Genomic DNA, 25,593 nt, shown 5'->3' on the forward strand with positions numbered 1-25,593 from the left:
ACAAGGATTAAAAAAAAAATCAAAAACTTGAAAAGGATCAGGCTCTGGATGCCCCAGCTACATGAGGAAATAAAGATGAAGACCAACATCCAATTGAAAATTAGCATATAGAAGAATTGGTTTTTCTCTGCCATTATACATTATTGTGGCCAAAATACAATATTGTCGATTAGAAAAGTTAGAGGGGACAAAAGCAGAAATGCACACATTGTAAAGCATGTGCACACCCGTGCACAGAATAGTGTCTCAGGCCCTTCACCTAAGAAGAGTACAGAGGGCTTTTGTTCACAGAAACGTAACCAAGGAAGATTCAAGATGCAAAAACACAGAGTGTGATCATTTGCTGAGGCCACCCTAACCTACTACCACAAACTGGGTGACTTAAACAACACAAGCTTATTTCCTCACACCTGTGGAGGCTTCAAGTGTACAATCAAGGCGTTGGCTGAGTTGCTTTGTTGTTGTTGTTGCTGTTGTTGTTGTTGTTGTTATTGTTGTTGGCTTTTTTTTTTGCGGGGTGGGGAGGAGTTCCAGGGATTGACTCAGGGGTGCCTAACCACTGAGCAATATCCCCAGCCCTTTTATATATTTTATTAGCGACAGGGTTTCCCTGAGTTGCTTAGGGCCTCAAAGTTGCAGAGGCTGGATTTGAACCCAAGCTCCTCCTGCCTCAGCCTCCTGAGTAGCTGGGATTATAGGTATGCACCACCATGCTGGGCCTTTTGGGTTGGTTTCTTCTGTAGCCTCTTTCCTTGGTTGGCAGATGGATGTCTTTTCATATGTCTCACATGGTGTCTTCTCTCTGTGAGCTTCTGCATCCTCATCTACTCTTCCTATAAGGACACTGGACATTGGATTAAGGCCCACCCACATGAGCTCATTTTACCTTAATTATTTCTTGAAAACCTTTATTTCCCAAAAATAGTCATGTTCTGAGAAGTTGAGGATGAGGACTTCAACACATGAACTTGTGAGGGGACACAATGCAATTCATAACACCAAAGACAGCACCCAAATGAGAGAGGCTAAAAGCAGATTGAGATCCTTCTCACAGGCTCTCAGACCACAGCCTCCTGCCCTACCCCAGCATAGCACCAGTGCTCAAGAGTCTGTCTCCTGCCTGAAGATGAGAATACACCTCTCTGATGGAGAAACCAGTGGACCCCAGTGAAATGCATCCTGATGTTTGGGAGGTCTTTTGACCAAATGGCCTCACTCATAAATGTGCGTAGTCAACCAAAAAGCCTTTTAAGGAAAGCTACCCACATGAAAGAGGGTGTACTATAAACCACCGGGGCGGGGGGGGGGGGGGAATGAACCTAGAAGAGAGAGATGCAGGAAGAGAAAACATTAACACTCTAGTTACATTTTTCAGAGAAATATGAGGAAGTGGTGTCACCGTAAAATAGGAACAGGATGTCATAAAAGAAGATCAATCATTTAATGGAAAATACTGATACAATATTATTGGGAGATTAAAACAATGAGAGGTGGAAAGTGGTGTAAAAATAAATCCTAAAATTGAGAAATCAAGAAATATCAATTCAAAGTATATTATTTATAATGGCAATTACTTCCAGAAGAAATAGCTGAAGTAAAAATTGAATTTCTCTGTAAGAGACAGTAGACTACTATATTTCCTTAAGCCTTTTCATGCCATATTCTTTTTCCTTTAATAGATATATTACTTTCATTTAATTATTTTCAAGAAGACTTTTTGAAATAGTCATAAACTTGCTTAGTATAATAGCTATGTCCCTGGCAATCTGTATACTAATTTTTGTAAATCAATCAACATTATCTTTGAGCCTTTAGTAAACCAGACAAACTCTTTTAGGCTCTATGAAGAAATATAGAGTGTTACAAGAAGTCAATGGCTTTCAAGAGTCTATATTTTTTTTCTTGGATGATGTTATAGGGCAGCGTATTCCAAACACGAAATAAGAGTAACCATCTGGCAATGTCTCCGAACTTGAGAGGAGATGGTGTAGCTTCAGTCCTTGGAGGAGAGAGTTGAGCACTAAGAAGCAGCTTGTGTTTAAGTCAAGTGGTGTAAGGACTCTGGTGGAAGTAACAGGAATGACACAGCAGTTGAAGGAGGCAGCTCATGTGTGGTTATGAGATGGGTAGCAATCAGATTGGCGGCAGCACAAGATTTGTGTTGGCAAAAGAGGGAAATAAGTATGAAAGAGTCTGGACAGGCTATGAAGTAGATCTTATCTGATAGGAAGTAATAATCTTCAAACATTTTTAGCAAGATGTAGGCAAGATCAGTGAGACGTGGTGTGCTATGACCAGACGACCAAATCAGAGGTTAGGGAGGACCTCTGGTTATGTAATGGTTATTGCAATATTCCAGCTAGGAGATAAGAGTGACTTTAACTAGACCAGTGGCAGTGGATATTAGAACATCAAGGATGGAAAAAAAAAAAACTCAGAGATCTACATTTTTTATCTCTAAAGAACATTAAATATTATTTATGCTAATTGTCAATGGAAATTTCTAGAATGTCATTATAATGAACCAGACAAGACTGTTATTTTACTAAAGTGACAAAGTCAAGCAAAGAAACTTAAGGATTTAATTAGTATTTAGAGTATGTTTGCGGATGAAAGTACAATATATGCACTAGGCATTCTGAAATGTAAAACACTTAGAAAAGTAACTTATGGATTCTTATCATTGCTCTCCTAAACCCCAGGGAGACTCCCAAGTTGGAAACCAATGATTAGACCCAGAATGTCTCCTCTTTATAGGTGAAAAAAATTAATCAGATGCATCCTAAACATATTCTTAGTTATTAGTAGAACAGAATCAAAACGAGCCTCAGAACTTCTGAGCACAACAGCACTTGGTGTCTGAAGAGTAACCCTTTCAGAAAACAGCTGAGTCATTTAAAAAGCAAATGGTGATCCCCTCATTTTTTTTTTTTAGACTGGCTTTTCCATTAGTAAAAGGTTGCTTAAAGCAAGATAACCACAATCTGGGTTAACATTGTCTACTGAAACCACCACCTGAATACTATTTTCAAACATATGTTTCATAGCTACTTCTTAATGTCCTCTGATTTTAAGCAAGAAGAAGCATGGCTGTTTCCTGATCCACGAGGACATAATGACACATTACCAGTCACATTATTAAAAGTCCCATTGTCATACACATATGAAAGTGGGGCTTTAGCAGAGTCATGGTTTGAATCCCTCTCCTTCTACTCTATGACTTCTTTTTCTTCCATAAATCTGCAAATAGAATATCACAAGTGTTGGGCATTAACTGCTTATCCAGACCAGCCTTGCTGGTTTCCATAGTGACATACATATTTTATAGTTCAAGTCAAGCTGCTAGATTATCAGATGTTTGTCCTTAAGGGGAAGGAAAAGTGAAACAGCAGTCACAGGGTCTTTGTTCTATATATGTTCAATGTTAAATGCTACATTTAGGGAGCACATCAATCTGTGTATTCTGAATTACCATCACCCCAAACTTGCTGACTCTCTGTCAGCATTCAGGTAGAGCCTTGGCCACCAAATCTTTAACATCTGAGTAAATCAAAGCCACATAAAAGATCCTGGATTTTGCCTTTCTTTTTTCTTTTTTTTTTTTTTTGCACTAACCATTGGAAAAACTATAATAATTAGAATGAAATAAGGGAGAAATACTTTTGAAATCATGTCAGCTATAAAAAGCCTCACACTTAAAAGAACTAGTATACACTACTGAAAATAAAGTGTAGCAAGAACAAAATCTATTAAAAAAAATTTAAAAGGCTGATGACAGCCTTGAACTTCACTTGACCAAAAGGAGACTGTGAAGTACTTATGCCTTTTTGGTTGGGTTCACTGGAAAGGTTGCTGTTGCAACGGACAGGCTGAGTCACCAACCACAAATAAAGGAAGCAAATTCAGAATAATCAGAGAATGCAGAGGAAAGAAGAGAAGAATGAGGGAACTGGGTCAAAAAAGAACTAATTTATGGAATTAGGACCCTATCTGAGAAACAGGAGGCTTAGTAATAACCACAGAGCATAATTAAGGATCTGTAGAGCTTGTGACGTGGAGTGTAGTAACTGACTTCTTTGACTAAATGGAAGCCTGCATTGCAAAGGACTGTATTTGAGAGTTGTTATGGTTTGGATCTGGAATGTGCCCTGAAAGCTCTTACGTTGAAGAGTTGGTAACCAACGCAGCAGTGTTCAGAGGTGGGGACTCGGAGAAGTTATAGGATCATGACAGCTCTGACCTCACCTGTGGATTAATAATTTGTTGGAATTATTGAGAGGTGGTGGAAACTATAAGACGTCGAAGGATCCTTGAGGACATGTGCTTGGGACTATATCTTGTTCCTGGTCCCTTCGCCTCTCTCTGCTTTCCTGCTCCTCAGGGGAGCAGCTTTGCCCCACCACTCCCTCTCTACCATGATGCTCCCTGCCTCACCACTGGCTCATAACAATAGAGCCAGCCGACTATTGACTGAAACCTCTGGAACTGTGAGCCAAAATAAATCATCCTCCTTTAAGTTGTTTAAATCCAGGTAATTTGGTCATAATGCCAAAAAAAAAAAAAAAAAAAAAACTAACACAAGGGCCCTGTACTGTCTTAAGCTTATCTCAAGGATGCTTTTCTGGTATTTCCAGAGGGAGACTATAGAATTCCTTTGACATGATATGCTATTGGTTAAAGTCAGCACATCTGCCAGAAGGAAAAAAAAAATGGTGGAGATAATGAGAGACTGGGGCATTCAATTGTAAAACATGTCAGAAAGATGTTTGCAAATTCCTGTCTCTAATGCTGGGAAAGGAAGTGGATAAATCTATAGCTACCAGAACAGTGTCCAGGCCCCTTTGATAGGAAAGACAGTAGCATTCTCTGGGGCAAAGAGATTGCCTAAAACAGCAGAAGTACTAAATTACATGAGTGCAGAAAAGTGGCAGGAGGCTAGATTGAGTAGAGAGAAGACAAAAGTGAAAAAAAAAAGAAAGACAGACTACAGTTTTAACCTTTTTTTTTTTAGAAATTGATAGTATGATTAATAAGGAATTTGCATAAATTTAGGAGGTAAAATAATTGCAAATTATAAGTGCTTTAATTAAATATCATTAGTATGATATCATGGTTTCTCTAAAATTCTTTTTTAAAGAATGTAATTTCATGGCAGGTAGATATCAGCAGGAATGTATCCAAATTCAGAAGTAAAAAGAGGGCTCAGCTCTATGTTCAAGGTCTGCTTAACACTAGCATTCCATGGTTTGGTGAAGGTCGCCCGTTACCAAAGATAATTTGATAAGACATTTGCAAAATATTAAGAAATTCATTCTGTTCTTGTCCAACTTTCCTACCTACTTAAAATCAGTTATACTTTATCATTAAAAAGTTACTTTAGCATGATCTCTAATAGTGTGAAATACCTATGCCACGCATTCATAAAAAATTCCCCATAATTGCACTATTTGTCATAGTTTATAAAACAAAGTGGAAGTTTCGACCAAAGCACATGTTTCACTATGTGAAAATTGTTTTTCCGGACTAGTCCATATGTGTGGGATGACCTCATTACTCACTATCAGTACACAGTCAACTATAATATAAAACTGTTTCCCCGGACACTTAGGTAAGAGTGAAAAAATCCATTTTAGCTTCGTTTATGATAAAAAAAAAAACAGCCTACTCCTACACAAAATGACAAGTCCAGACCACTTGTAAGGAGTAAAAGAAAGAAATCAATAGATGGGAATAAACATTGACCCAGAGAGAGGATAAAAATCAACAGTAGGTCCAAAAAAGAATAAAGGTTTTTACTTCCAATTTGGAAAAAAAAAAAAGGATATAAAAACAATGCCAAAAAGGGCTTGAAAAAGCTCTTCAGATTTTTGTTCTTTTTAATTTATGTCTATTTTAATAGCATGCTTCCTTAGATTTAAAGGTGAAGAAGCTAAGAATAAAAATAAAGAAATTAAGATAATAAAGACCAAGTGAAGCCTTAATAAGAATACTTTAAAAAGTACACGTTCAGTCGCTTTGGGAAAACAATAGATTATTTATGTCTGTGTATTTTAAAGAGAGCTCTGGAAATATTTAGCCATTGTTTATCTGTTTACTTAAAAGCTACGTTGTTATAAAAATTTTTATCAAAATAACACATTGGCATGCTTTATCCTGAGTTGGATTCCTTAGCAGCAGAGCTTTTGATGAGGTCTGTTCAACAAGTGCTCTCAGGAGATACCTGTCATTGAGTGAGAGAAATATGAGAGGACAGAGAAAGGAGCCAGGCACAAAGAAATGGGTTCAGAAGCCTAGCTTCAACCTGATGGCACAAGCGACTCTGCGAGGTGACTTACAGAAAAGGCCCAGGGGTTGCTGCTCCCAGGCAGCACGCATCCGTAAGAGCATTCAGTCCTCTAGGAAGGATGCAAGAGTGAGCTGTTAGCAGTCAACATGTAACTACTGGGGGATAGGTGCACTAACCTGGTGTGTGTGTGTCTTTATCTATCTTAGTATATTCTTCATGCAGAAATGTCCTTGGGCTGTTGATGTTGCACAGTTCCTGTCCATAGTAGTTATGCAATTAATATCTAATGAATGAATGAACACATGGATAGATGCTACAGAAAAGATCTTGAAGAACTCGACAATAATAACTAGCATTTATAAAACAGGCATGATGCATGGATTCTTTTCATCAGACATGATCTTTTTATCATCACTATTGTATAGCTGCAGAAACAGAGATGGCTAGGTTTTCCAGAGCCACAGAGCTGGTCTGATGTCTGAACTCTCACATTTAGCCTCTTCAGTATACCAAATGCTCAGAAATGAGGAGATGAAATAAAAAGGGTAAACAGATTTTGAAAACTAATGTCTTGAGTCATTTCTGGTTTCAGGGGGTGGCTTTATTTTCCTGTTAGAATTAAATGTTGTATTCCCCTCCTTTTAAAAGGATAGGTATATTGGTTCCAACATGGTCCTTGGATAAAAAGTAGACATTCTAGATTCCTTGGATCATACAGAGTGGCTGAAATATCCAGAAGATTCTTCATATTTTTGTCTCTGCTATATGAAAGATTAACCACTGACAATGCACAAATATAATTATACATTCTAAATTGGTTGTTTGTGTTTCAGCCTGGCTGTAGTTAAAAATATGCTGTGAGTGTTATTGGAAGGATGAGACTAAAATAGATGTTAATTTTTCAGGATTCCTCCAAGGCACAAGTTTCCAAACTCAAAATCCCATGAATCGAATGTGAAAAGTCTCTAATGCATTTGGGGCCCTTCTAATGAGTTGCTAAGTTCTTCTTTGGGGTAATTACTGATTTGTTCTGTGCCATATATGAGATAACGGATGTAAAGTTTAAACCAAATTTCCTTTATAATTTACTGGATGTATTTAAGAAAAAAATTAAAATAACATTTTAAATGAATACTAACATTACCTTAAAATGAAATAAGCATTTGGCTACTTAACAAATTTTTTTCAAATTTATTTATTTTTACTGGTGCATTACAATACATAATATGATTCATAATGCCAGATTTGTACATGCACATAATTTGATTAGTTTTCTTCCGTAGTACCTTCCCTTTCCCTCCCTCTGATCCTTGCTCAACTCTACAGATCTCCCTTTCATCATCATCATCACCATTTTAACTAGTGCATTATGTTTATACACACACACACACACACACACACACACACACACACAGAGGATTCATCATGCTATATTTGTACATGGATATAGTGTCATTTGGTAGACTTTGTACCCCTGCCTCTGCCCCTCCTTCCCTCTCAATCCCCTTCCTCTACTCTCTTGGTCTCCCTACTATTGTTTATCATACTCCCAAATCCTTAAAAAAATTTTGTACTTGAATATCAAAAAGAGAGAAAACCTGTGTTGATTTTTGTCCCATGTGTGCTCGGTGGATTGTGTTCACTCTCTCACTGTCATTCAGTTGTGCTAATTGTGAATCCAAATCTGCACACTCATAATAATGGCTCTGACTTTTCTGACAAGACAGCTAAGTAGGTCATGGTTTTATGCCAAAAGGAAATGACCTTTTAGTGGCCAAAGGAACAACTGTGGTTTGGGGTTTTTTTCCCATAGTCTATGGAAACCTGTTCTAGTGATCTAGTTTTAAAGTCATTTTCTGTAGTTTCTCACTTCAAATTCCTCACGTTGCCTCTGATCTCTCATTTTGCCCTTCCAACCAGGAAATAGTGGTAATATTTCTTACGTTTTTTGAAACTCAGAAAAGTATTTAGGATACTACAATTACTACCAACTTTCAAAGTGAACACAGAAATTCAGCCTGGTTCTTAGCCCATGATTTTTGTAATACCTTACCCTTCTTTTTGAGGCAAAAGCATTAAGATAATGACTTATTTATTCCCTTGCAGAGCACCCCTTTTAGGTAAGTGACTGCTTGGTTCAAAACATACTCTTGCAAAGGGAAAGCCAGGCATGTGGTATATAATGGTCTGTGGCTTTTGCAGCTTTACTTTCCTCTATTGTTGTTATAATGGTAAATACAAAGCCAGTGCAAGGGTGGGGGCTGCAAAAAGAAGCACTGATGAGACCTAAGAAGTTGTCAGCAAGTAAATCATCTGGGGCTTATAAGAATTTATCCTTCGTTAAATACTTCCAGAGAATGGTATTCTACATTGACAACTACTTTCCCTTCCCCATGGTAGTAATAGGCAACACTTTTCGAGGTAGGTTTGCTGTGTGCCAACTTCTCCACTAATAATGGATTCTCTTACTTAACCCTTTCAGTGGTCCACATGCACATGACACAGGCTCTGCTGCTATTATCATCTCTATCAATGAGAAAAGAGGTTTGGGGATCAGTCAGTCACTCCTCTGATTCATGCAGCCAGTTGTGGTAGGGCTGGGATTTGAACCTCGATAGTCTGCCTCTAGAGTCTTACCCTACATCTTACCACTTCCTTTCTGTCTTGCCTGTGTTCAGAGTAAAGCAATACAGTATTGTGAATATTATTAACAAACTGATTTCCCCAGCCAGGTTTTTAAAAATGGTGGGCTCTGGTTGTTTATTTTCTGACTCATAGATTGTTATCAGATAAAGAATATCTTTACTAGATCTTGTGTGGCAGCCCCAGACTCAGACAAGGATCTTTATAGGCTCTTTTAACTCTGTAAGCATAAGAATCCTGTTTTCCTAAACACCGAACCCCCAGTTCATGGCATGTAGTGGGTATTCAATAAGTGCTTAAAAAAAAAAATTGTAGTTGTAGATGGACAAAATACCTTTATTTTATTTGTTTAATTTTATGTGGTGCTGAGGATTGAACCCAGTGCCTCACACATGCTAGGCAAGCGCTTTACCACTGAGCTACAACCCCAGACCAGTAAGTGCTTTTTAAATGAATGAATCCATAGAAGTTCCCACAAACTTAATACTGTCACTCCTCACTCATCTTTAATGGAAGTCCTGATTGGTCAGGGAGAAGGGGTTCATAAGAGGTGAAGATACTATTTGCCGTATTATGTGACACTGAAGGAAAGCATCTTTGCATAGTACCCTCAATAAATGTCAGGCACTCAAATATTTATTGAGCTACCCTTAGGAAATTACTGTGAGCTTGTATACTCAAGAATTTGCTGGAAAATGTATTGAGAAACTGTGACTCACATAGCCTTTAAGAGACATAGGACCTAAGACTACCCAGGACACAAAAATTTTAAACCTGTTTCTCAATAATATTCTCTTATACCATAATTGGAGGGGGAAAAAAGTAAATATGAGGGTCCTCTCTCCCCCCGGCTTCTCCCACAGTGAAGGCTCCCAGTGAAGGAGGGAGAAAAGAGGATCAAAGAGATTGGAGCATGGTGCAGATTCCCTACCAGGCTGGAGGAAGGATGGATTCTCTTAGGATAAGGATGGAACTTTTTCTGGAAGGAAAAAGTTGTCTAGATGTCCTGCAAAGCTGCTTTGTTATTCTGTAAACGCTGGCATATTGCTTATTTTCATGTGATCAGGTTCACCTCACTCCACAAAGACTGAAGTTTGCATTTGAAATTGGCATTAATTTTGGTTTTCTCAGGCTTAGCTTTTTGTTCTTGAGGCCCCTAACAGATTCTGGTTGGCTTCTGTCTTCATCCTCAACCACATGGACCAAGCAGGATCTTCTCTAATAATGTGAAGGAGTCTGTTTCTTTGTAAATACCACACACCGTGGATACTTACGTAAACTCATCAGTCTCGGGCTCTTTTAGGAAGAGGTTGATCATGTCTGTGCTTCCAGCAGTGAAAATACAAACAGCAGCTGGCTGGTCCTGAGGTCACAGGAGCCTCAGCAGTTCTTAGGATGCTGAGCTCACGTTACTTTGAGTGAAGTCACAGCTTTGTAGACCAGAATCTCTAAATGCTGATGTCTCTGGGAGGCTGAGAAAGATTTCTTTCAAGGGTTCAAGCATATCTGAAAACAAAAAGAATAGAGGCATATTTAAAAACCTCAGTGAGAAAAAAAAAAAAAGATAGTGAAGAAGGCAGAGCCAAGACAGACATGGACAAGTTTCCTTGGAATGCAATGGAGGCTTATTATTCATGTGTACCTCCCACTCACTCCTCTTCTTTCTCTCTACTGGGGAAATTCAACTACTGCCTGAAAGATCCATCAAAATCATTCCCACTCAGCAAGACCATCACTAGCCACATGCATAACTGAATTTGCTGAGTGTGTTTGACTGAATCATATATGACTGATAAAATTAATTTCTGTATATTCCACTTTAGTTCAATTCAACAGGTAAAATGGAGGTGTTACTTGTGGATGGCCAGTAATCTCATTTTCTACATGTTGCTTCTTGTCAGAGGTCTAACCACTTCAGCAAAGGAATAAGAAGAGTAATTATCCCTGCAGCTGAGTCAGTTAAATTCACATAAAGTCTAAGCATCAGAAACATTTATAAGGATTTTTAAAAATCCATTTGCACATTAATTTTCTTCTTCTATCCATGGATCTAAAAGTAAATCCCATGACCACAAATCTGATTTCTGTTCTCACAATTTTCCTTTTTCCTCCGGCTGCATTTATATTTTTCCTAAAAACTGGGGCAAAATGTCTCAATTACCCAAGGCCTAATGTCTATCCAGTTGTTAAACAACCTTCCACACTGTAATTACTTTTTATCATCAAGCCTCTCATGGCCATCTTGCTAATAAGTCAATTATTTTGAACTAAGATCAGTTTGTTTGGGGGTGGGGGGGGGTAACCTGGTTCAAACAACATTATCACAAAGTATTAGACCTAGGGATAATGTGTCAAGGCAAAAATGAGGATGGGTATTTAAATGACTCTGAGTTGGAAAATTAGCATCAAGCTAAAAATATGAAGGAGAGAGAGAAACAGGATAACTAAGTCACAGAATTTTTCCCCCCATACCTAAAGTAGTTTAGTTCTTAAAAGTGCAAACATTATAGCAAGACAGCCTGGGGTTCTTATCCAGATCCTTTTCTTTGCTAGATTTATGACTTTAAGGAACTACCTTTCTTAGCCAACTATTTCCTTAGGAAAGTAATACCTCCAGTTGTTCTGAAATTTAACTGCGATGTTTACAAAGTGCATTGCTTGTTACCTGGCATACAGTAGGGCTTAATAAATGTTAACTACTGTTATGCACATGAACTCAACTGTCACATTTCTGTGTGCACAGCACAGCACCCACTTACTATGTGCACAGAGATTTTGGGTAGAAAGTGGTTAACTACCAAAGTAAAAATCCAAAATATTCAAATAATCTCAGAAAGAGAATATCAAGAGTTTTAAGAAGGGGCCCCCCATTTCCCTCAAAGACGTTAAGCCTTTCACACCTGCAGAGCCCCTCCTTTCCTTGCCACATTTTGCAGGTCTCACTTGCTCAGAACCTGACACCTGCTTCAGCGTCCCTGGGAACTCTCTGACCACCCCCATGACCTCACTCACACCACAGCAGTACCCTCAGCTGTCACCAGGAGACCCTGCACACACCTCCATGCAGCCCTTCCCACACTGAGCTGTTACCAAGGATTTGATTATCATCCTAACTGACCTTAAACTGCTGGAGAGCAAAGTCTTTGCCATGTTTGACTGAATTGAATTTAATTATTTTCCCAATGTCACACTTACTTCCTGTGCACTGTGTAATGGGGAAACATTAGCAAGAGTCCTCTAGCAACTATTTTACTATCCCAGGTGATTATTCACTATTTTTTAAAATATCTTTATTTATTTATTTTTATGTGGTGCTGAGGATTGAACCCAAGGCCTCACATGTGCTAGGCGAGTGCTCTACTGCTGAGCCACAACCTCTGCCCCTGATTACTCACTATTAAAATGTTTTCATACATGTCAGATGCCATCCTCAAGATTTGCAAAGAGAAAGACAAACTCTCATACTATCAATACTGGATATGTGTATTAACTTAAAAGAAATTTAATTTAAAATCCGAACCCTTTTTTCTACTTTGTTAGCAATGTTTTTCATTATATTGTACTGTCCTATTGCAAAATATCCTTCCCTTAGTTTTCCATTTTCTAAGCTGGTCTCTGATTACATTTGCCCTCCATTGCATCTTCCATATAATTATAAACCATTTATATTGGCCTTCGTAGCTTAAAAGAAGACAAACTTATTAATTAATTAATTAATTAATTAATTTTGTGTTTCCAGGAATGGAACCCAGAGCCTCATGTGCGCTAGGCAGGAGAATCTTTTAAAAATAAAAGGATGGGGGCTGGTGATGTGGCTCAGTGGTAGAGTGCTTGCCTTAGCATACCTGAGGCCCTGGGTTTGATTCCCCTGCAAAATAAAAAATATAAATATAAATAAAGGGCTGGGGACATAGCTCACTTGGTAGAGTAATTGCCTTGCATGCACAAGGCCCTGGGTTCAATCCCCAGCACCACCAAAAAAAAAAAAAAAAAGGATAGGGCTAGGGTGGGGCAGTTCACTTATAGAGCACTTGCCTACTATGTACAAGGTCCTGGGTTCAATCTCCAGCACTCCAAAAAATTAAACTAAAAGAATGCAGCATCTCAACTAAGAAAAAAAAATAATAAAAGGAAATAGAAAAGAACAAAAGAAACCAGAATGAATGTGATCATTTAGGACCTAAATTAGCCCCTAGTCTCACGTCTGGTGCCTTGGCAGCACAGTGGGTTTGTCAGGCTTTCAGGGTGCCACTTAGAACTCTGTAGCAGGGAGACACTTGGGCTTTAGAGAGAACAGAGCCTGTAATTAGGAAAGGTACCAAATGTCACATGAGGCTGAAATCTGGCTTCTTTAGTTGAGAAGCTTTCTTGGCAAAGGTTTAAATCCTTACCCCACTACTTTGTAGTTTTGCAAAGCTTCAAATTGCTGGAATCCTGGGAGGAGAGAAGAAGAGAAAAGGGGAAGGGAAGAGGGCTTTTTAATTAATTTAATTTTCTAGTTAATCCAGTTTGTCAAGTGTTTGTTGTCTAACTGCTGCTGGGCTCAGAATTCGGGTAGGTGCAGTAGAGAAAATTAGGAAATGCAAGATGTAATTGTTGTATAACCAGCATAATTTTTTCCCTCAGTTTACTCCTTTTAACCTTTTATTTACCAAGACTTTTTAAATTACTTTGGTCTTCGTTGGTGAATTAACAAGTCTAGAAAAGCTAGTGTGATTTAATCTTCCTTCCGTGTATCTCTAGTGCCCAGGACTATGCCTGGCATGAAGTACTGGTTCAATAAATCTTTATTGAATTGAATTGCATAATGTAGCTGGTGTAAGAGATTGGATAAAATCTATGTTGATTCTAAGACATGTTCTAAAACTTTATTTATTTGACAAGATCTATTGTATCAACCTACTTTCTGGGCAACAAATCTTTTTCTTTGTTAACTTTTGAGTAAGAAGCAATGTATTATCAGCATCATTTTAATATCTTAAATTCTGTTGGCATTTACTAAACAGGGGTTTATTTTAGCTACATTCTTTAGAATATATGTATCTTTTATGTGCTTTTTGTAACAACTTAGTTTTAAAAGTGGCTTTCATAGCACCCACAGATCATGGAGTAGCATCTCAGGGACTTGATGTCGGTTCATGATCTGGGCACTGGTCAGATTAAGGATGTTTGCTTTGGGGCTGCAGCTGAGTCAGCAAAATAAACAGCCTCTGCAGCTGCCCACCTTTCAGCTAAAGAACCATTCCAGACTGAGCTACCCACCACTGATTTGACTTTTTTGTACTTTAGCACCCTCCCACATGGCCTAAGACCCAACTCATCTCTTGTGGATGATCTGGCTTCGGACCCACCATTCCCTAACGAGACAACCAGAACAAGGAGCTCTGGAAATGGAGTCTTTAGTATTTCCTCTAATCCGAGGAGCCATGGAGAGCAGAAGCCATGATTGAGCTGTGGGAAGGGGTGGTTCAGCTGAGCCTATGTCCATGGACACTGGTGGATGGAATCTGGAGACAGAACCAGGGGTGCTTCTCCAGGAAGTGCCAGACCAGGGAAGGGCCCCCATTGGAAATCTGTTCTCCCATGTTGGGGAGATCCTTAGGAGGGAGGTGTGCCTGCTCTTCCTCTGATTCCTGATGGGGATTTGATAATGATGAGAGGAGAAAAACAGACCACACGAGATGATTTCAGTCCTCTCAATAAATTAAAAGTCAGGATTGTTTCCAGAGAGAAGTTTTGGAAGACTGCTGTGGAGTACAACTAGAGTCAACAATAGACAAAGAGAACTCTTTTAGGAGCTGGGAAGTCATCTGCCTCTTACGGTCAACTTAGCCTGCCCTTGCTTCTCCTGCTGCTCCTGGCCAGCCTTGAGGGAAGTTCTGCCAACAGCCACAGCCATCCAGCAGGGCACAGTGTCATGCAGAGAAATAAAATATTCTACTATGTTTCCCAAACAGGGAATAAGATAAAGAAAGTGTATTTTGCACCTGGACCTGGCTTGGCTTCTAAGGGTTCTTGGGGTTCCATTTTACAGTACTTCTAAGAGACCTCTTTATCTTGCAAGTCCCCAGCTAAGATCTAAGGCTGCCCCCATGAAGCTGAGAGCTGGTCCTGACAGCCTTGGCAGCTGGTAGGGCTCACACTTGATGTGAACAGATGTGGATTTAGATCCTGACTCTGCCACTACATCACCGCGTACAGAGTAACTTAATCTCTTAAAGGCTTAGTTTTGTTTTTGTTCCGAGGTGCTGGGGATTGAATGCAGGGCCTCCTCACGCTAGGCAAGCACTCTACCATTGAGCTCTATTCCCAACCCAGAGGCTTAGTTTTGAATCTGTAAAATGAGAGTGATACATCTTTTATAATGTTATTATAGTGACTGAGTAATTAAAATGTAGAATGCAAACTTCTAATGCAGCATGTGGCACATAGTGGTTGCTCAATGAACATCAGTGTTATCTGGTACTTTATTTAGAGCTTTGTTAGTGCTGAGTGCTGACAAGGTTCTGGAAAATGTTCTCTGAGATAAATCTTGTAAGAATAATCAAAATCATCTTGAATAAGCCCTCTTTTCTAGGTTTTCTAGTAAAACTAGCTCGAAGTTACTACATTTTTAAAGCTTCAAGTTCAGAGAGAATCTTTTTTTAAATTTCATAAAGATCATAGCAATTTTCTCTGGAATCTTTTTATTGTGTTGACTGTTCTCAACAAATTTTCTAGATGCTGTTTATATTCTGAATATCCAGTGAAATAAAAATTCTGTGCAGAAGGCTAAGAAAATAAATCTTTCACTCAGCTATCCACAGCTTTCAAGTGTTCCATATCCATCTCTTTGCATACAACCATGTCTATTTTTTTGTTAAATCCTTACTATTTTTTAAATTTTATTTTTTATTCTAATTTGTTATATATGACAGAAGAATGCATTACAATTCATATTACACATATAGAGCACACTTTTTCATATCTCTGGTTGTATACAAAGTATATTCACACCAATTTGTGTCTTCATACATATACTTAAGGGTATTTCATTCTGTTTTAAAAAAAAAAGAATAAGTTCTACAGAACTTGGTTCCATAGGGTCACACACAGGAAAACACAGGGCTTGTCAAAACATAGGGTTGCTTTGGCTTTCTCAGAGACCGTTCCTACCCACCCCACCCACCACATCATGCAGGTATTTATCTTTCAAGTTTTATGATTAGTTATGAAGCTTTAGAAATATGCTTCTGCTAAATAATACCAATGGTCATTATCCCATCACTGATAATGACATATTTCACTCCAGGCACCATGAGTTTTTAATGTATTATTATTTTAGTGCCAGCTCCAATTTGGGGTTGAAGAAAAATAAGAATACTTCAAAGAGAACACCAACAATCAGTCTTTTAGAGGCACATCTCCAAACATTAAAAAAGAGAATATGTGAAGGGCTAGGGTTTTTTTGTTTGTTTGTTTTTTTGTGGGATTTTTGTGTTGTTGTGGTTGTTTAGTTTGGTCTGGTTTGGTTTTTTGGCATATTGAGGGATCTCCAGCAGCAAATGACAGAAACCACTGATAGAGAGTATACTTAATTGAAATCCCCTGTATGAATCGAGGAAGAAGTAAAAATTTTAAGAAGCTCATTTGATGCTTAGAGAATGATGCTTACGGGAAATATAAAACTGAAATAATACTAAAAATAGAGCCATTTATTTCCTCTTCAACTGATGAAGAAGATAAAAAATGAGACAGACCTAAGTTTAATCAAAGATGCAATCATGAAGCAAAAACTGAGTTTGTACCATCCTATTGGAGTCCATTAGGATATTTTATGGACCTATCGTTGCTGGCCATCAGAGGTAAGAGTATAGAAAGCCCTGTCCATGTGGAGGTAATTTGGGCAGCCTATTGGGTTCTGAAAATCAGAGGCAAGAAAACAAAAACTCATTTCTGCCACTAAAAATGCAAATCATCATTGCTGCTTGCTCCTTGGGTAGTGAATAATTTTACTCCCTCTACTATGCTATAATTTCCTTTCCTAATCTAGATCTATTGTGTATGCTTTTGAAAGCTGTTACATCATTTGTTATTCAAATTAAAGCATGTGTTTTGAGTAAACTAGGGAATTTGGTAAGCATTTCATTTTAAAATTTCCAATTGACCTCTTCAGCCTACCTGCATTAAATGACATAAAACAGATCCTACTGACCTACTGACCACGAATTTTTTCCCTTAGAATAAGAAAAGTCTTTATCTAAGATTGCTAGGCATTAAATAACAATCATCTAAAACCTAAAACTCCCATCTAAATCACAGAATGGCGGAACTAGGAGCAACTTCAGACCTCATCTGCTCTATTGCCACATAATTATCTCCCCCTAAAACTTTTTCTGACCCATGATATATAAATGAATTTTCCTTCCTAGGAACTCTCATTGATCTTTACCTATACTGCTCCTTCAGCATTAACACTTCTTCTATCTTTTATATTTTAAAGTTAGCATCCTAGATTCTTTTAATTCAAAAACTTTTTTTGTACTTGTAGATGGACAGCATGCCTTTATTTTATATGCTTATTTTTGTATGCAGTGCTAGGGATCAAACCTCATGCCTCACACATGCTAGGCAAGCACTGTGCTACTAAGTCATAGCCCTAGCCCCTCAAAAACGTTTTTCTTAAAAAAAAAATTACTACTTGTGTTTCAACATACTGTTTAAAATCCTAAAGCCATCCCATTTATTGATTCTTTTTTTTTAAAGAGAGAGAGAGAGAAAGAGAGAGAGAATTTTTAATATTTATTTTTTAGTTTTCGGCGGACACAACATCTTTGTTTGTATGTGGTGCTAAGGATCGAACCCGGGCCACAAGCATGCCAGGCGAGTGCGTACCGCTTGAGCCACATCCCCAGCCCCCATTTATTGATTCTTGATTTTACTTCTTGTGCTTTTCCCTTCCCTTTGAGGAAGTCAGTTCCTAAGTTGACATGATGGAGATTTGGGCCTATATTTTTTTCTATTAGGCACAGGGTCTCTGGTCTACTGCCTAGGTCCTTGATCCACTTTGATTTGAATTTGGCACAGGGTGAGAGACAGGGGTTAATTTCATTTTGTTACATATAGATTTCCAGTTTTCCCTGCACCATTTGTTGAAGAGGCTATCTTTTCTCCAATGTATGTTTATGGCGTCTTTGTCTAGTACGAGTTAACTGTATTTATGTGGGTTTGTCTCTGTGACTTCTGTTCTGGAACATTGGTCAAGAATGCCTTGGTATGTATTAGGACTTCACAGTTTAGGCCCTAGTGACATTTTAAATGGTCTAATTCTTCGTCGGAGCTAGGCTTTCCTATATTTAGCAGCATCCCTGGCAAGTAGTCTCTCCATTCCTGCAAGTGTTAACAACCAAAAATGTCTCCTGACATTGCCACAATTCTTAGGGGATTGGGGATCACTCCTAGTTAAGAACATGTGGATATAGTTCATGCAAAACAAATAATACATAAAATGTTTAATGATTTAAATGTTTGATTCATTTTGTAAAAATCTTTGCAAATTACATGACGATTTTATGATAACATTCAATCAGAATGTCTCTCAGGGTCCCCATGGCATGATATTTACTAAAAGAAGGTAGAGTTCCATGGCAGTCTGGAGTTGTAGAAGTGGAATGTTGTAGAAAATGAGGAAACCTGTTGTAATTCCCTGGTTCTAATGTGGGAGTGCATAGGCTTCAATGACATCTGCATAATCCCAGAGATGGGCTGACTATGTGAATGTCGTCTGCACTCTTCATAGCTCCATGTTCATCTGTCCAAGGTGATCAGTTGAAGAGTCTATCCTAGCACACAGTAGCTACTCAAAAATTATTTGTTAAATGATTTCATGAATTGTGTTGCATATTTGCCTCTTGGACTGGGCAATCAAGAACTTTAGGACTCAAAATATCCTTGTTCATGATGTCCACTCTTACCACTCCTATTCAATATAGTACTAGAAATTCTAGCCAGAGCAATAAGGAAAGAAAAGAGATAACAATTGAAAAGGAAGGGCTGGGGTTGTAGCTCAGTGGTAGAGTGCTTGCCTTGATTGCATGAGGTACTGAGTTTGATCCTCAGCACCACATAAAAATAAATAAATAAAAGTAAAGATATTGTGTCCATCTATAGCTAAAAAAATATTTTAAGATAATTGGAAAGGAAGAAGTCAAGTTATCACTGTTTGCAGATGATATGGTCTTATGCTTAGAAGATCCAAATACAAACAGCCAACAAATAAAAAAAGTCTTCAACATCTTTAGCAATTAGGGAAATGCAAATCAAAACTACGCTGAAGCATGCTTATAGGCACACACCTATAATCCCTGTAGCTTGCAAAGCAGCCCAGCAAAAGTGAGGCGCTAAGCAACTCAGTAAGACCCTGCCTCTAAATAAAATACAAAATAGGACTCGGGAATGTGGCTCAGTGGTCAAGTGCCCTTGAGTTCAATCTTGGGTGCCCCAAAAGAAAAAAAAACACTAAGATTTCATCTCACACCAATCAGAATGGCAGAATGGTGGTCATCAAGAATACAAACAATAAGTGCTGGAGAGGATGTGAAGAAAAAAGGAACACTTTTACATTTTTAGTGGAATTGTAAATTAGTGCAACCACTGTGGAAATCAGAACGGAGGTTCTTCAAAAGACTAAGCATGGAACCACCATACGACCCAACTATACTAATCTTCTGTATTTATCCTAAAGAATTAAAGTCATCATATGATAACAATACATGCATACCATGCTTATAGCACCACAATTCATAATCACCAAATTATGAAACCAGTTTAGGTGTCTGTCAATGGATGAACGGATAAAGAAAATGTAATATATATATATATATATATATATATATATATATATATATATACACAATGGAGTTTCATTCAGCCATAATGAAGAATGAAATTATGTAATTTATAGGAAAATGGATGGAACTTGAAAAACACTATGCTAAGTGAAATAAGCCAAACTCAGAAAATCAAGAGTCTATTTTTTCTCTCATATGAGGAAGCTAGAGAGGAAAAAGCAAAATAAAGTTGGGGGGAATCTCATGAAATTGAAATCTAGATGGGTAAAGTGAGGAAAGAGACCAGGAGAAAAGAAGAGGAGAGGGAAAGGAGAAATATTAGGGAATGATATTGGCCAAATTATATTGTTATATTGTGTGCATGTATAAATATATAACAACAAATCCCATCAATATGTACACTTATAATGCACCAATAAAAATAAGAAAATAAAAATGTTTTTAAAATCCTAAGCTATGGTGTTGAGAAAACAGCACAGGCATTAGCTCAAGGAGGAAAAAGAGTGGCGGCAGCATTGGAGCAGGTCATGAGGGACTTCTGGTGTTTCTGCTAAGATCCTGTTTTTTTTTTTTACTTTCTTGATGAAATGTTTACTTTGTGATAATTTATTAAACAATACAAATTGTATGCTTTTCTGAAATTTTATTGCACATCAAATATGTTTTAAACAATAATAATAAACATAAAAAAGTAGGGGAAAAAATAATCTTTTTGAAAGTTCTTTAAACCCATTGACAGAATTGGAACATGCCTGGAGGTCTGTAAAATCTGAGTTAGTGAACTTTGCTTTTATCCTAAGTATCATCTTTCCCTCATGACTGTGTTTTAACTGTAAGGAAAGGTGAGGAAGTAAATGTCCAACTTAGATTTCCCAAATTTCTCTCACAAGAAAAAACAAAACACTTCAATAGAAAAAATATAAAGGAATAAACCACTTGAATCTGAACTATCTTCAAGATAATATTTAATATGAAAAGCTAGGAGATCAGGAGGATAGGCCTGTCCTGGGCCCAGAGATACGTGGTGAGCCACCCTGTGCTGGGGTTCCTTATTCACCAAAGCGTGGCTCCACAGCCCAATATCAGGGTACATATAGGCTTGAGGCTGCCACTCCACAAAACTGGGATATCACTGCTTATATCAAGGGACAACAATATGGACCTGGTAAGATATCATCAAGGTCCGTGTGGGCCTGGGTGCACCAAAGGATCTCTACTCGGAGTGCTAACAGTTATCCTGTTCCTGAGGTAACAGGGAGTCTTGTATGGGGTTGCCTATCTCTTGTTTCTCCTACTAACAGCCAACTTCTTATGATTACCCTCTCACTAGTCATATAATCTAATACCTCCATATTCTAAATCCTACCTCATAAACATCTCAGGAAACCCCCAGGCCCCCTTCTACCATTAGAAACTGTAAACCATTATGCAAATCTACTGACTATAAGATCGAAGATAACCAAGCTCACTCTTTTTGATTATAGTGACAAAACTGTAAATGTAAAAACAGAAGCTAACTGATATATGGCTGCACATTGGGTGCACTGAGTGCCATAACGTTGATCTCTCCCTGAAAAGTGAGGTATTGGTAAGCTGTAGGGACACTATAAGACAATAGGGCAGAACTGTCATACCTCGGATCTACACTGCAGGAGAGGAAGACTCTTAGGCATGAAAAAACAAAGGAGGAAAGTGCCCCAAACAAACCAAGATACTACAACAATAGAATCCATAGATAGCGAAGCAGAGAAGGAGTTCAGAATATACATAACTAAGATGAATTAAAGAATGACCTAAGTGAGCAGATACATGCAAAAATAGATCATTCCAACAAAGAGATAAAGGAGCAAATACAAGTTGTAAGAGATTTCTTCAAGAAAGAGATACTGAAAAAAAAATAGAAATCCTCAAAAGAAACAATAAGCCAATTAAAAAACTCAATAGATACCATCATCAACAGACTAGATCACTTGGAAGTTAGGACCTCAGACAATGAAGACAAAATATACAATCTTGAAAATAAAGTTGACCTCACAGTGAAAATAGTAAGAAACCATGAGCAGAATATTCAAGAATTATAGGATACCATCAAAAGACCAAATTTAGGTAAGGGTAAGGTTGAGAGTAACTAACCAATGTTGTGAAGCACCTTTCCTTCTGTGAACTTGGAGAGGTAGGAGGTAAAATAAGAGAGAGCCACTATGAAAAACTTGTAGGAGAAGGTTGACCTAACTGAAGTTACTCCCATCAAAAGAATGTAGAATCCAACTCACAGTCTAATAGTCTTATAGGGAGGAATAAAACACCTCACTCTACTCTTGTATATTCTAAATTCATCTCTTTGGTGTCCCTTTCTGATGGAACTCAACAAGAAACCACATAACAATGAGACTTATCATGCAGCCTACAGTATATGTCTCACCAAAAGGTGAAAGATGGAGAAAGGAACCAATATGGCAGCCATTGGTTACATGAGGCCACTGAGTATTTGAAATGTGTCTAGTCTGAATTGAGGTGTGCTTTATGTTAAATAGACATTAGATTCCAAAGAATTACTAGGACAAAGAAAATGAACATGAAATATCTAATAACAATTATTTTCTTTGCAAATTATGTTGGCAATCATTGGGTTAAATGAAAATATATTAAAATTTTAAAAAAAGAAGTAAAGGAGAACAAGGTAACATATTCTATATCTTGATGGTAGTACTATGTATCCATAAAATGTTGTCATTTTTTATATTTGTGTTATCAAAATTCATATATCTATAAAACTAAATGATGTAAATTGTACCATATAAATTATACTTCAACAAACATGACTTTAAAAATAAATCTAGTTCATGAAGTGTTTTAACAGTATTGGGCACATACTAACCACCTGATAAATAATGGCTACTATTATGATTCATTAAAACAACCAGCATCAATCTGTTTCATAGTGGGGTAGGGAAGGAGAGCATGGGAGGAATAGACAAACTCTAGATAGGGCAAAGGAGTGGGAGGGGAAAGGAGGGGGCATGGGGTTAGAAATGATGGTGGAGTGTGATAGACATGATTATCCAAAGTACAGGTATGAAGACATGAATGGTGTGAATATACTTTGTATACAACAAGAGATATGAAAAATTGTGCTCTTTATATGTAATATGAATTGTAATGCATTCCATTGTCATATATAACAAATCAGAATTTTAAAAAAAAGATTAAAAACTAGTGGATTGAGTCTTCTACCCCTTAACAAAATGGAATAAAAAGAGATTGAATTTTCCCTCCCACATGAAATGATCAAAAGTTAAATAAGCAAATAAATACATAAACATGAAAAATTACTTAAAAATAATTTTCAAGACACTGGACATCAAACAATGAAGAGATCCTGAGAGAAAGGAATTAGGTGCAGCCAGCCCTGTGCTTGCCTCAGTTGACTGGCTGGAGAGTTTTCATTCTGCAGTGCCAGGGAAAAAGGAGCCCTGGGGAGTCTGGTGGACGTGTGTGTTGAGGAGATGGAGCCGCGAGTCCAAGAGACTAAGGTGGTTTGAGTTCATAGAACCAAAGTATCAGAGATAAGAGCACAGCACAGAGAGTTCTGGAGATAAGCAGAGGGCCCCCCTCCTACAGTATTCAGCAGAGTCCTATTCAGTGCATCCACATGAGGAAATTATCTGAAACCAAGAAAGAACCCCCTGAAAAGGTAAGAAGGAACATTACGTGGTGCTCACACCAGGTTTGGACTTATGCATCTTTCTTCCAGCCAGAGTAGAAAACCTCTTCATTGACAAGACTCTGGAGAGAGGACCAAGAAAAGTCTTCCCTTAACAGTAAGAAACAAGTAACCCTAAATTCAATAGTTTTCTGGTCCAGCCTAACAAATCTTAAAAGCAAGACTTGAAAGATTGAACTGTTTCCAAGTAATTAAATTACATTCCTGAGCAAAGCTTAAGAATATTTATAGTAATACAAAAATATCCAACACACAACAAGGTCCAAATGTCAATGCTTGACATCCAAAAAAAAAAAAAAAAAAAAAGGACCAGGCATACAAAGAAAAAAAATTCTCCACTATGAGAGATAAAAATCAATCAGAACTGATGTAAATGTTAGAATTAGCAAAGAAGAATGTTGAAATAGCTATTATAATTTAATTTCAGATGTTGAAACAATTAAATTCATGAAAAACAATTTTTTTAAAAAAAAGACTTAGGGCTGGGGGTATAGCACAAAAGTATTTACTTACCTAACATGTGCAAGCTCTATCCCCAGAAACACACATACACACACAGATTCAAATCAAACATCTAGAGATGAAAACTACAATGTCTAAGATGAAAAATTACTGGGATGGGATTCAAAATATATACCTGCAATGGAATTCTACTGAGTAATGAAAGGGAATTAACTACAGATATAACATTGATGACACTCAAAATAATTGGGCTGAGTAAAAGAATCCAGACAAAAAAGATTGCATACTTTTCATTTTATATGAAATTCTAGAAAATGCAAATAATTTAACAGAAATCAAATCCATGGTGCCTGAGAGAGATAGGAAAAAGAATTCTAAACTTTGGGGAGTGATAGATAATTTTCACTATTTTGATTTTATGATTATTTCCCAGGTATGTATAGATACCAAACTTTAGACAATCTGTACACTACAGAGACACACATCTTGTTGTATATCAATTATAATTCAATAATGTGATTTTTAATAAAAAAGAGAGATGTATTTTAAACATTTGAACCTCTTGGGAAAGAGCAGTTTCGTGCATATAACCACATTATTCTAAGATATTCAAAATTTTGTAAATGTTATGGAATGGTAAAGTAAATATTTAATTTTTGTTACATCTAAGTCTATAGTGTTCATAGACCATATCTGTAATATAGTATTTGTTGTATTCAGGACAGTATCTTAAATTTGATTTGGAGGGGGTTTATGCTGGGCACAGTCATACACATCTGTAATCCCAGCTACTCAGCAGTCTAAGAGAGGACGCTGGGAAGTTTGAGGACAGTCTGGTCAACTTAGCAAGATTGTCTTGAAATAAAATTTGAAAAAGAGCCGGGAGTATAGCTCAGTGGTAGAATGCTTGGCTAGCAAGTGCAAAGCCCTGGGTTTGATCTCCAATACCTTCGGGAGGGAAACTTTGCTTTGTATGTGAAGACAATATGGTATGCACTTTTCTTATCCTTAAATGACTATACATTTACTTCCTAATGCCCTTCTTTATTTGATATGAAATCTGGACTTAAAAACTCTCTAAATGTCTGATTGAAGACTAAGTGCCTTATTTTCTTTGTCCTTTGTCACAGATATAGTTGTGCAATGCACATTCATTATGTTTGGGGATGAACTGATTTATGTATACTCACATTCCACATTTGTCTGTCCTGATTTCCCCCAGTTTGATGCTGACCGAGACGAGGATGAGGTGTTCTATGACATCAGTATGGCAGTTGACAGCAAATTATTTCCCAACAAAGAAAATGCAGCAGGTAAGTTGCTACATCCTTTGGGCAACAATACACCACAATCACCTGCCAAATGTCGTACTTTGTATTAATGGGTAAAGCCCAACAAATTGCTGTAAGCTTAAAGGACAGCCCTCATTCTTTCTGGTTTAAAAATAAAGGGGTAGACCAAAATAGAATGGAAGGGTTATAAATCTGTCCTTTGCAGTTTGTTAACGTTTTTCTTCCTGTCGTGGCACATCTAAATTAGCAGGTAGTCACAACGTAATAGGAAAAAAAAATCTAAACTAATCCATATACTTTGTGCAACAATTAAAAGTTATAATTCCTCCAAGACTCCCCCAGCCTAAAGGGATTTCT

The 25,593-nt window shown here is 37.5% G+C and overlaps 1 protein-coding gene across 5 annotated transcripts in view; it reads left to right on the forward strand.

Moving 5' to 3' along the window:
- Ak5 (adenylate kinase 5) overlaps positions 1-25,593 on the forward strand; it is a 235,026-nt gene that overhangs the window by 104,560 nt on the left and 104,873 nt on the right. For 4 of the 5 annotated variants that reach the window (XM_026409988.2, XM_077791237.1, XM_077791236.1 and 1 more), the window contains exon 7: positions 25,167-25,257. In XM_026409988.2, coding sequence (XP_026265773.2) covers positions 25,167-25,257 — 91 coding nt within the window. The remainder of the gene's footprint in view (positions 1-25,166; positions 25,258-25,593) is intronic. The other variant, XM_077791239.1, reaches the window with a different exon arrangement.

Source organism: Urocitellus parryii, chromosome 11 (assembly GCF_045843805.1).
Source record: "Urocitellus parryii isolate mUroPar1 chromosome 11, mUroPar1.hap1, whole genome shotgun sequence".
In the NCBI taxonomy this organism is placed as follows: Eukaryota; Metazoa; Chordata; class Mammalia; order Rodentia; family Sciuridae; genus Urocitellus; species Urocitellus parryii.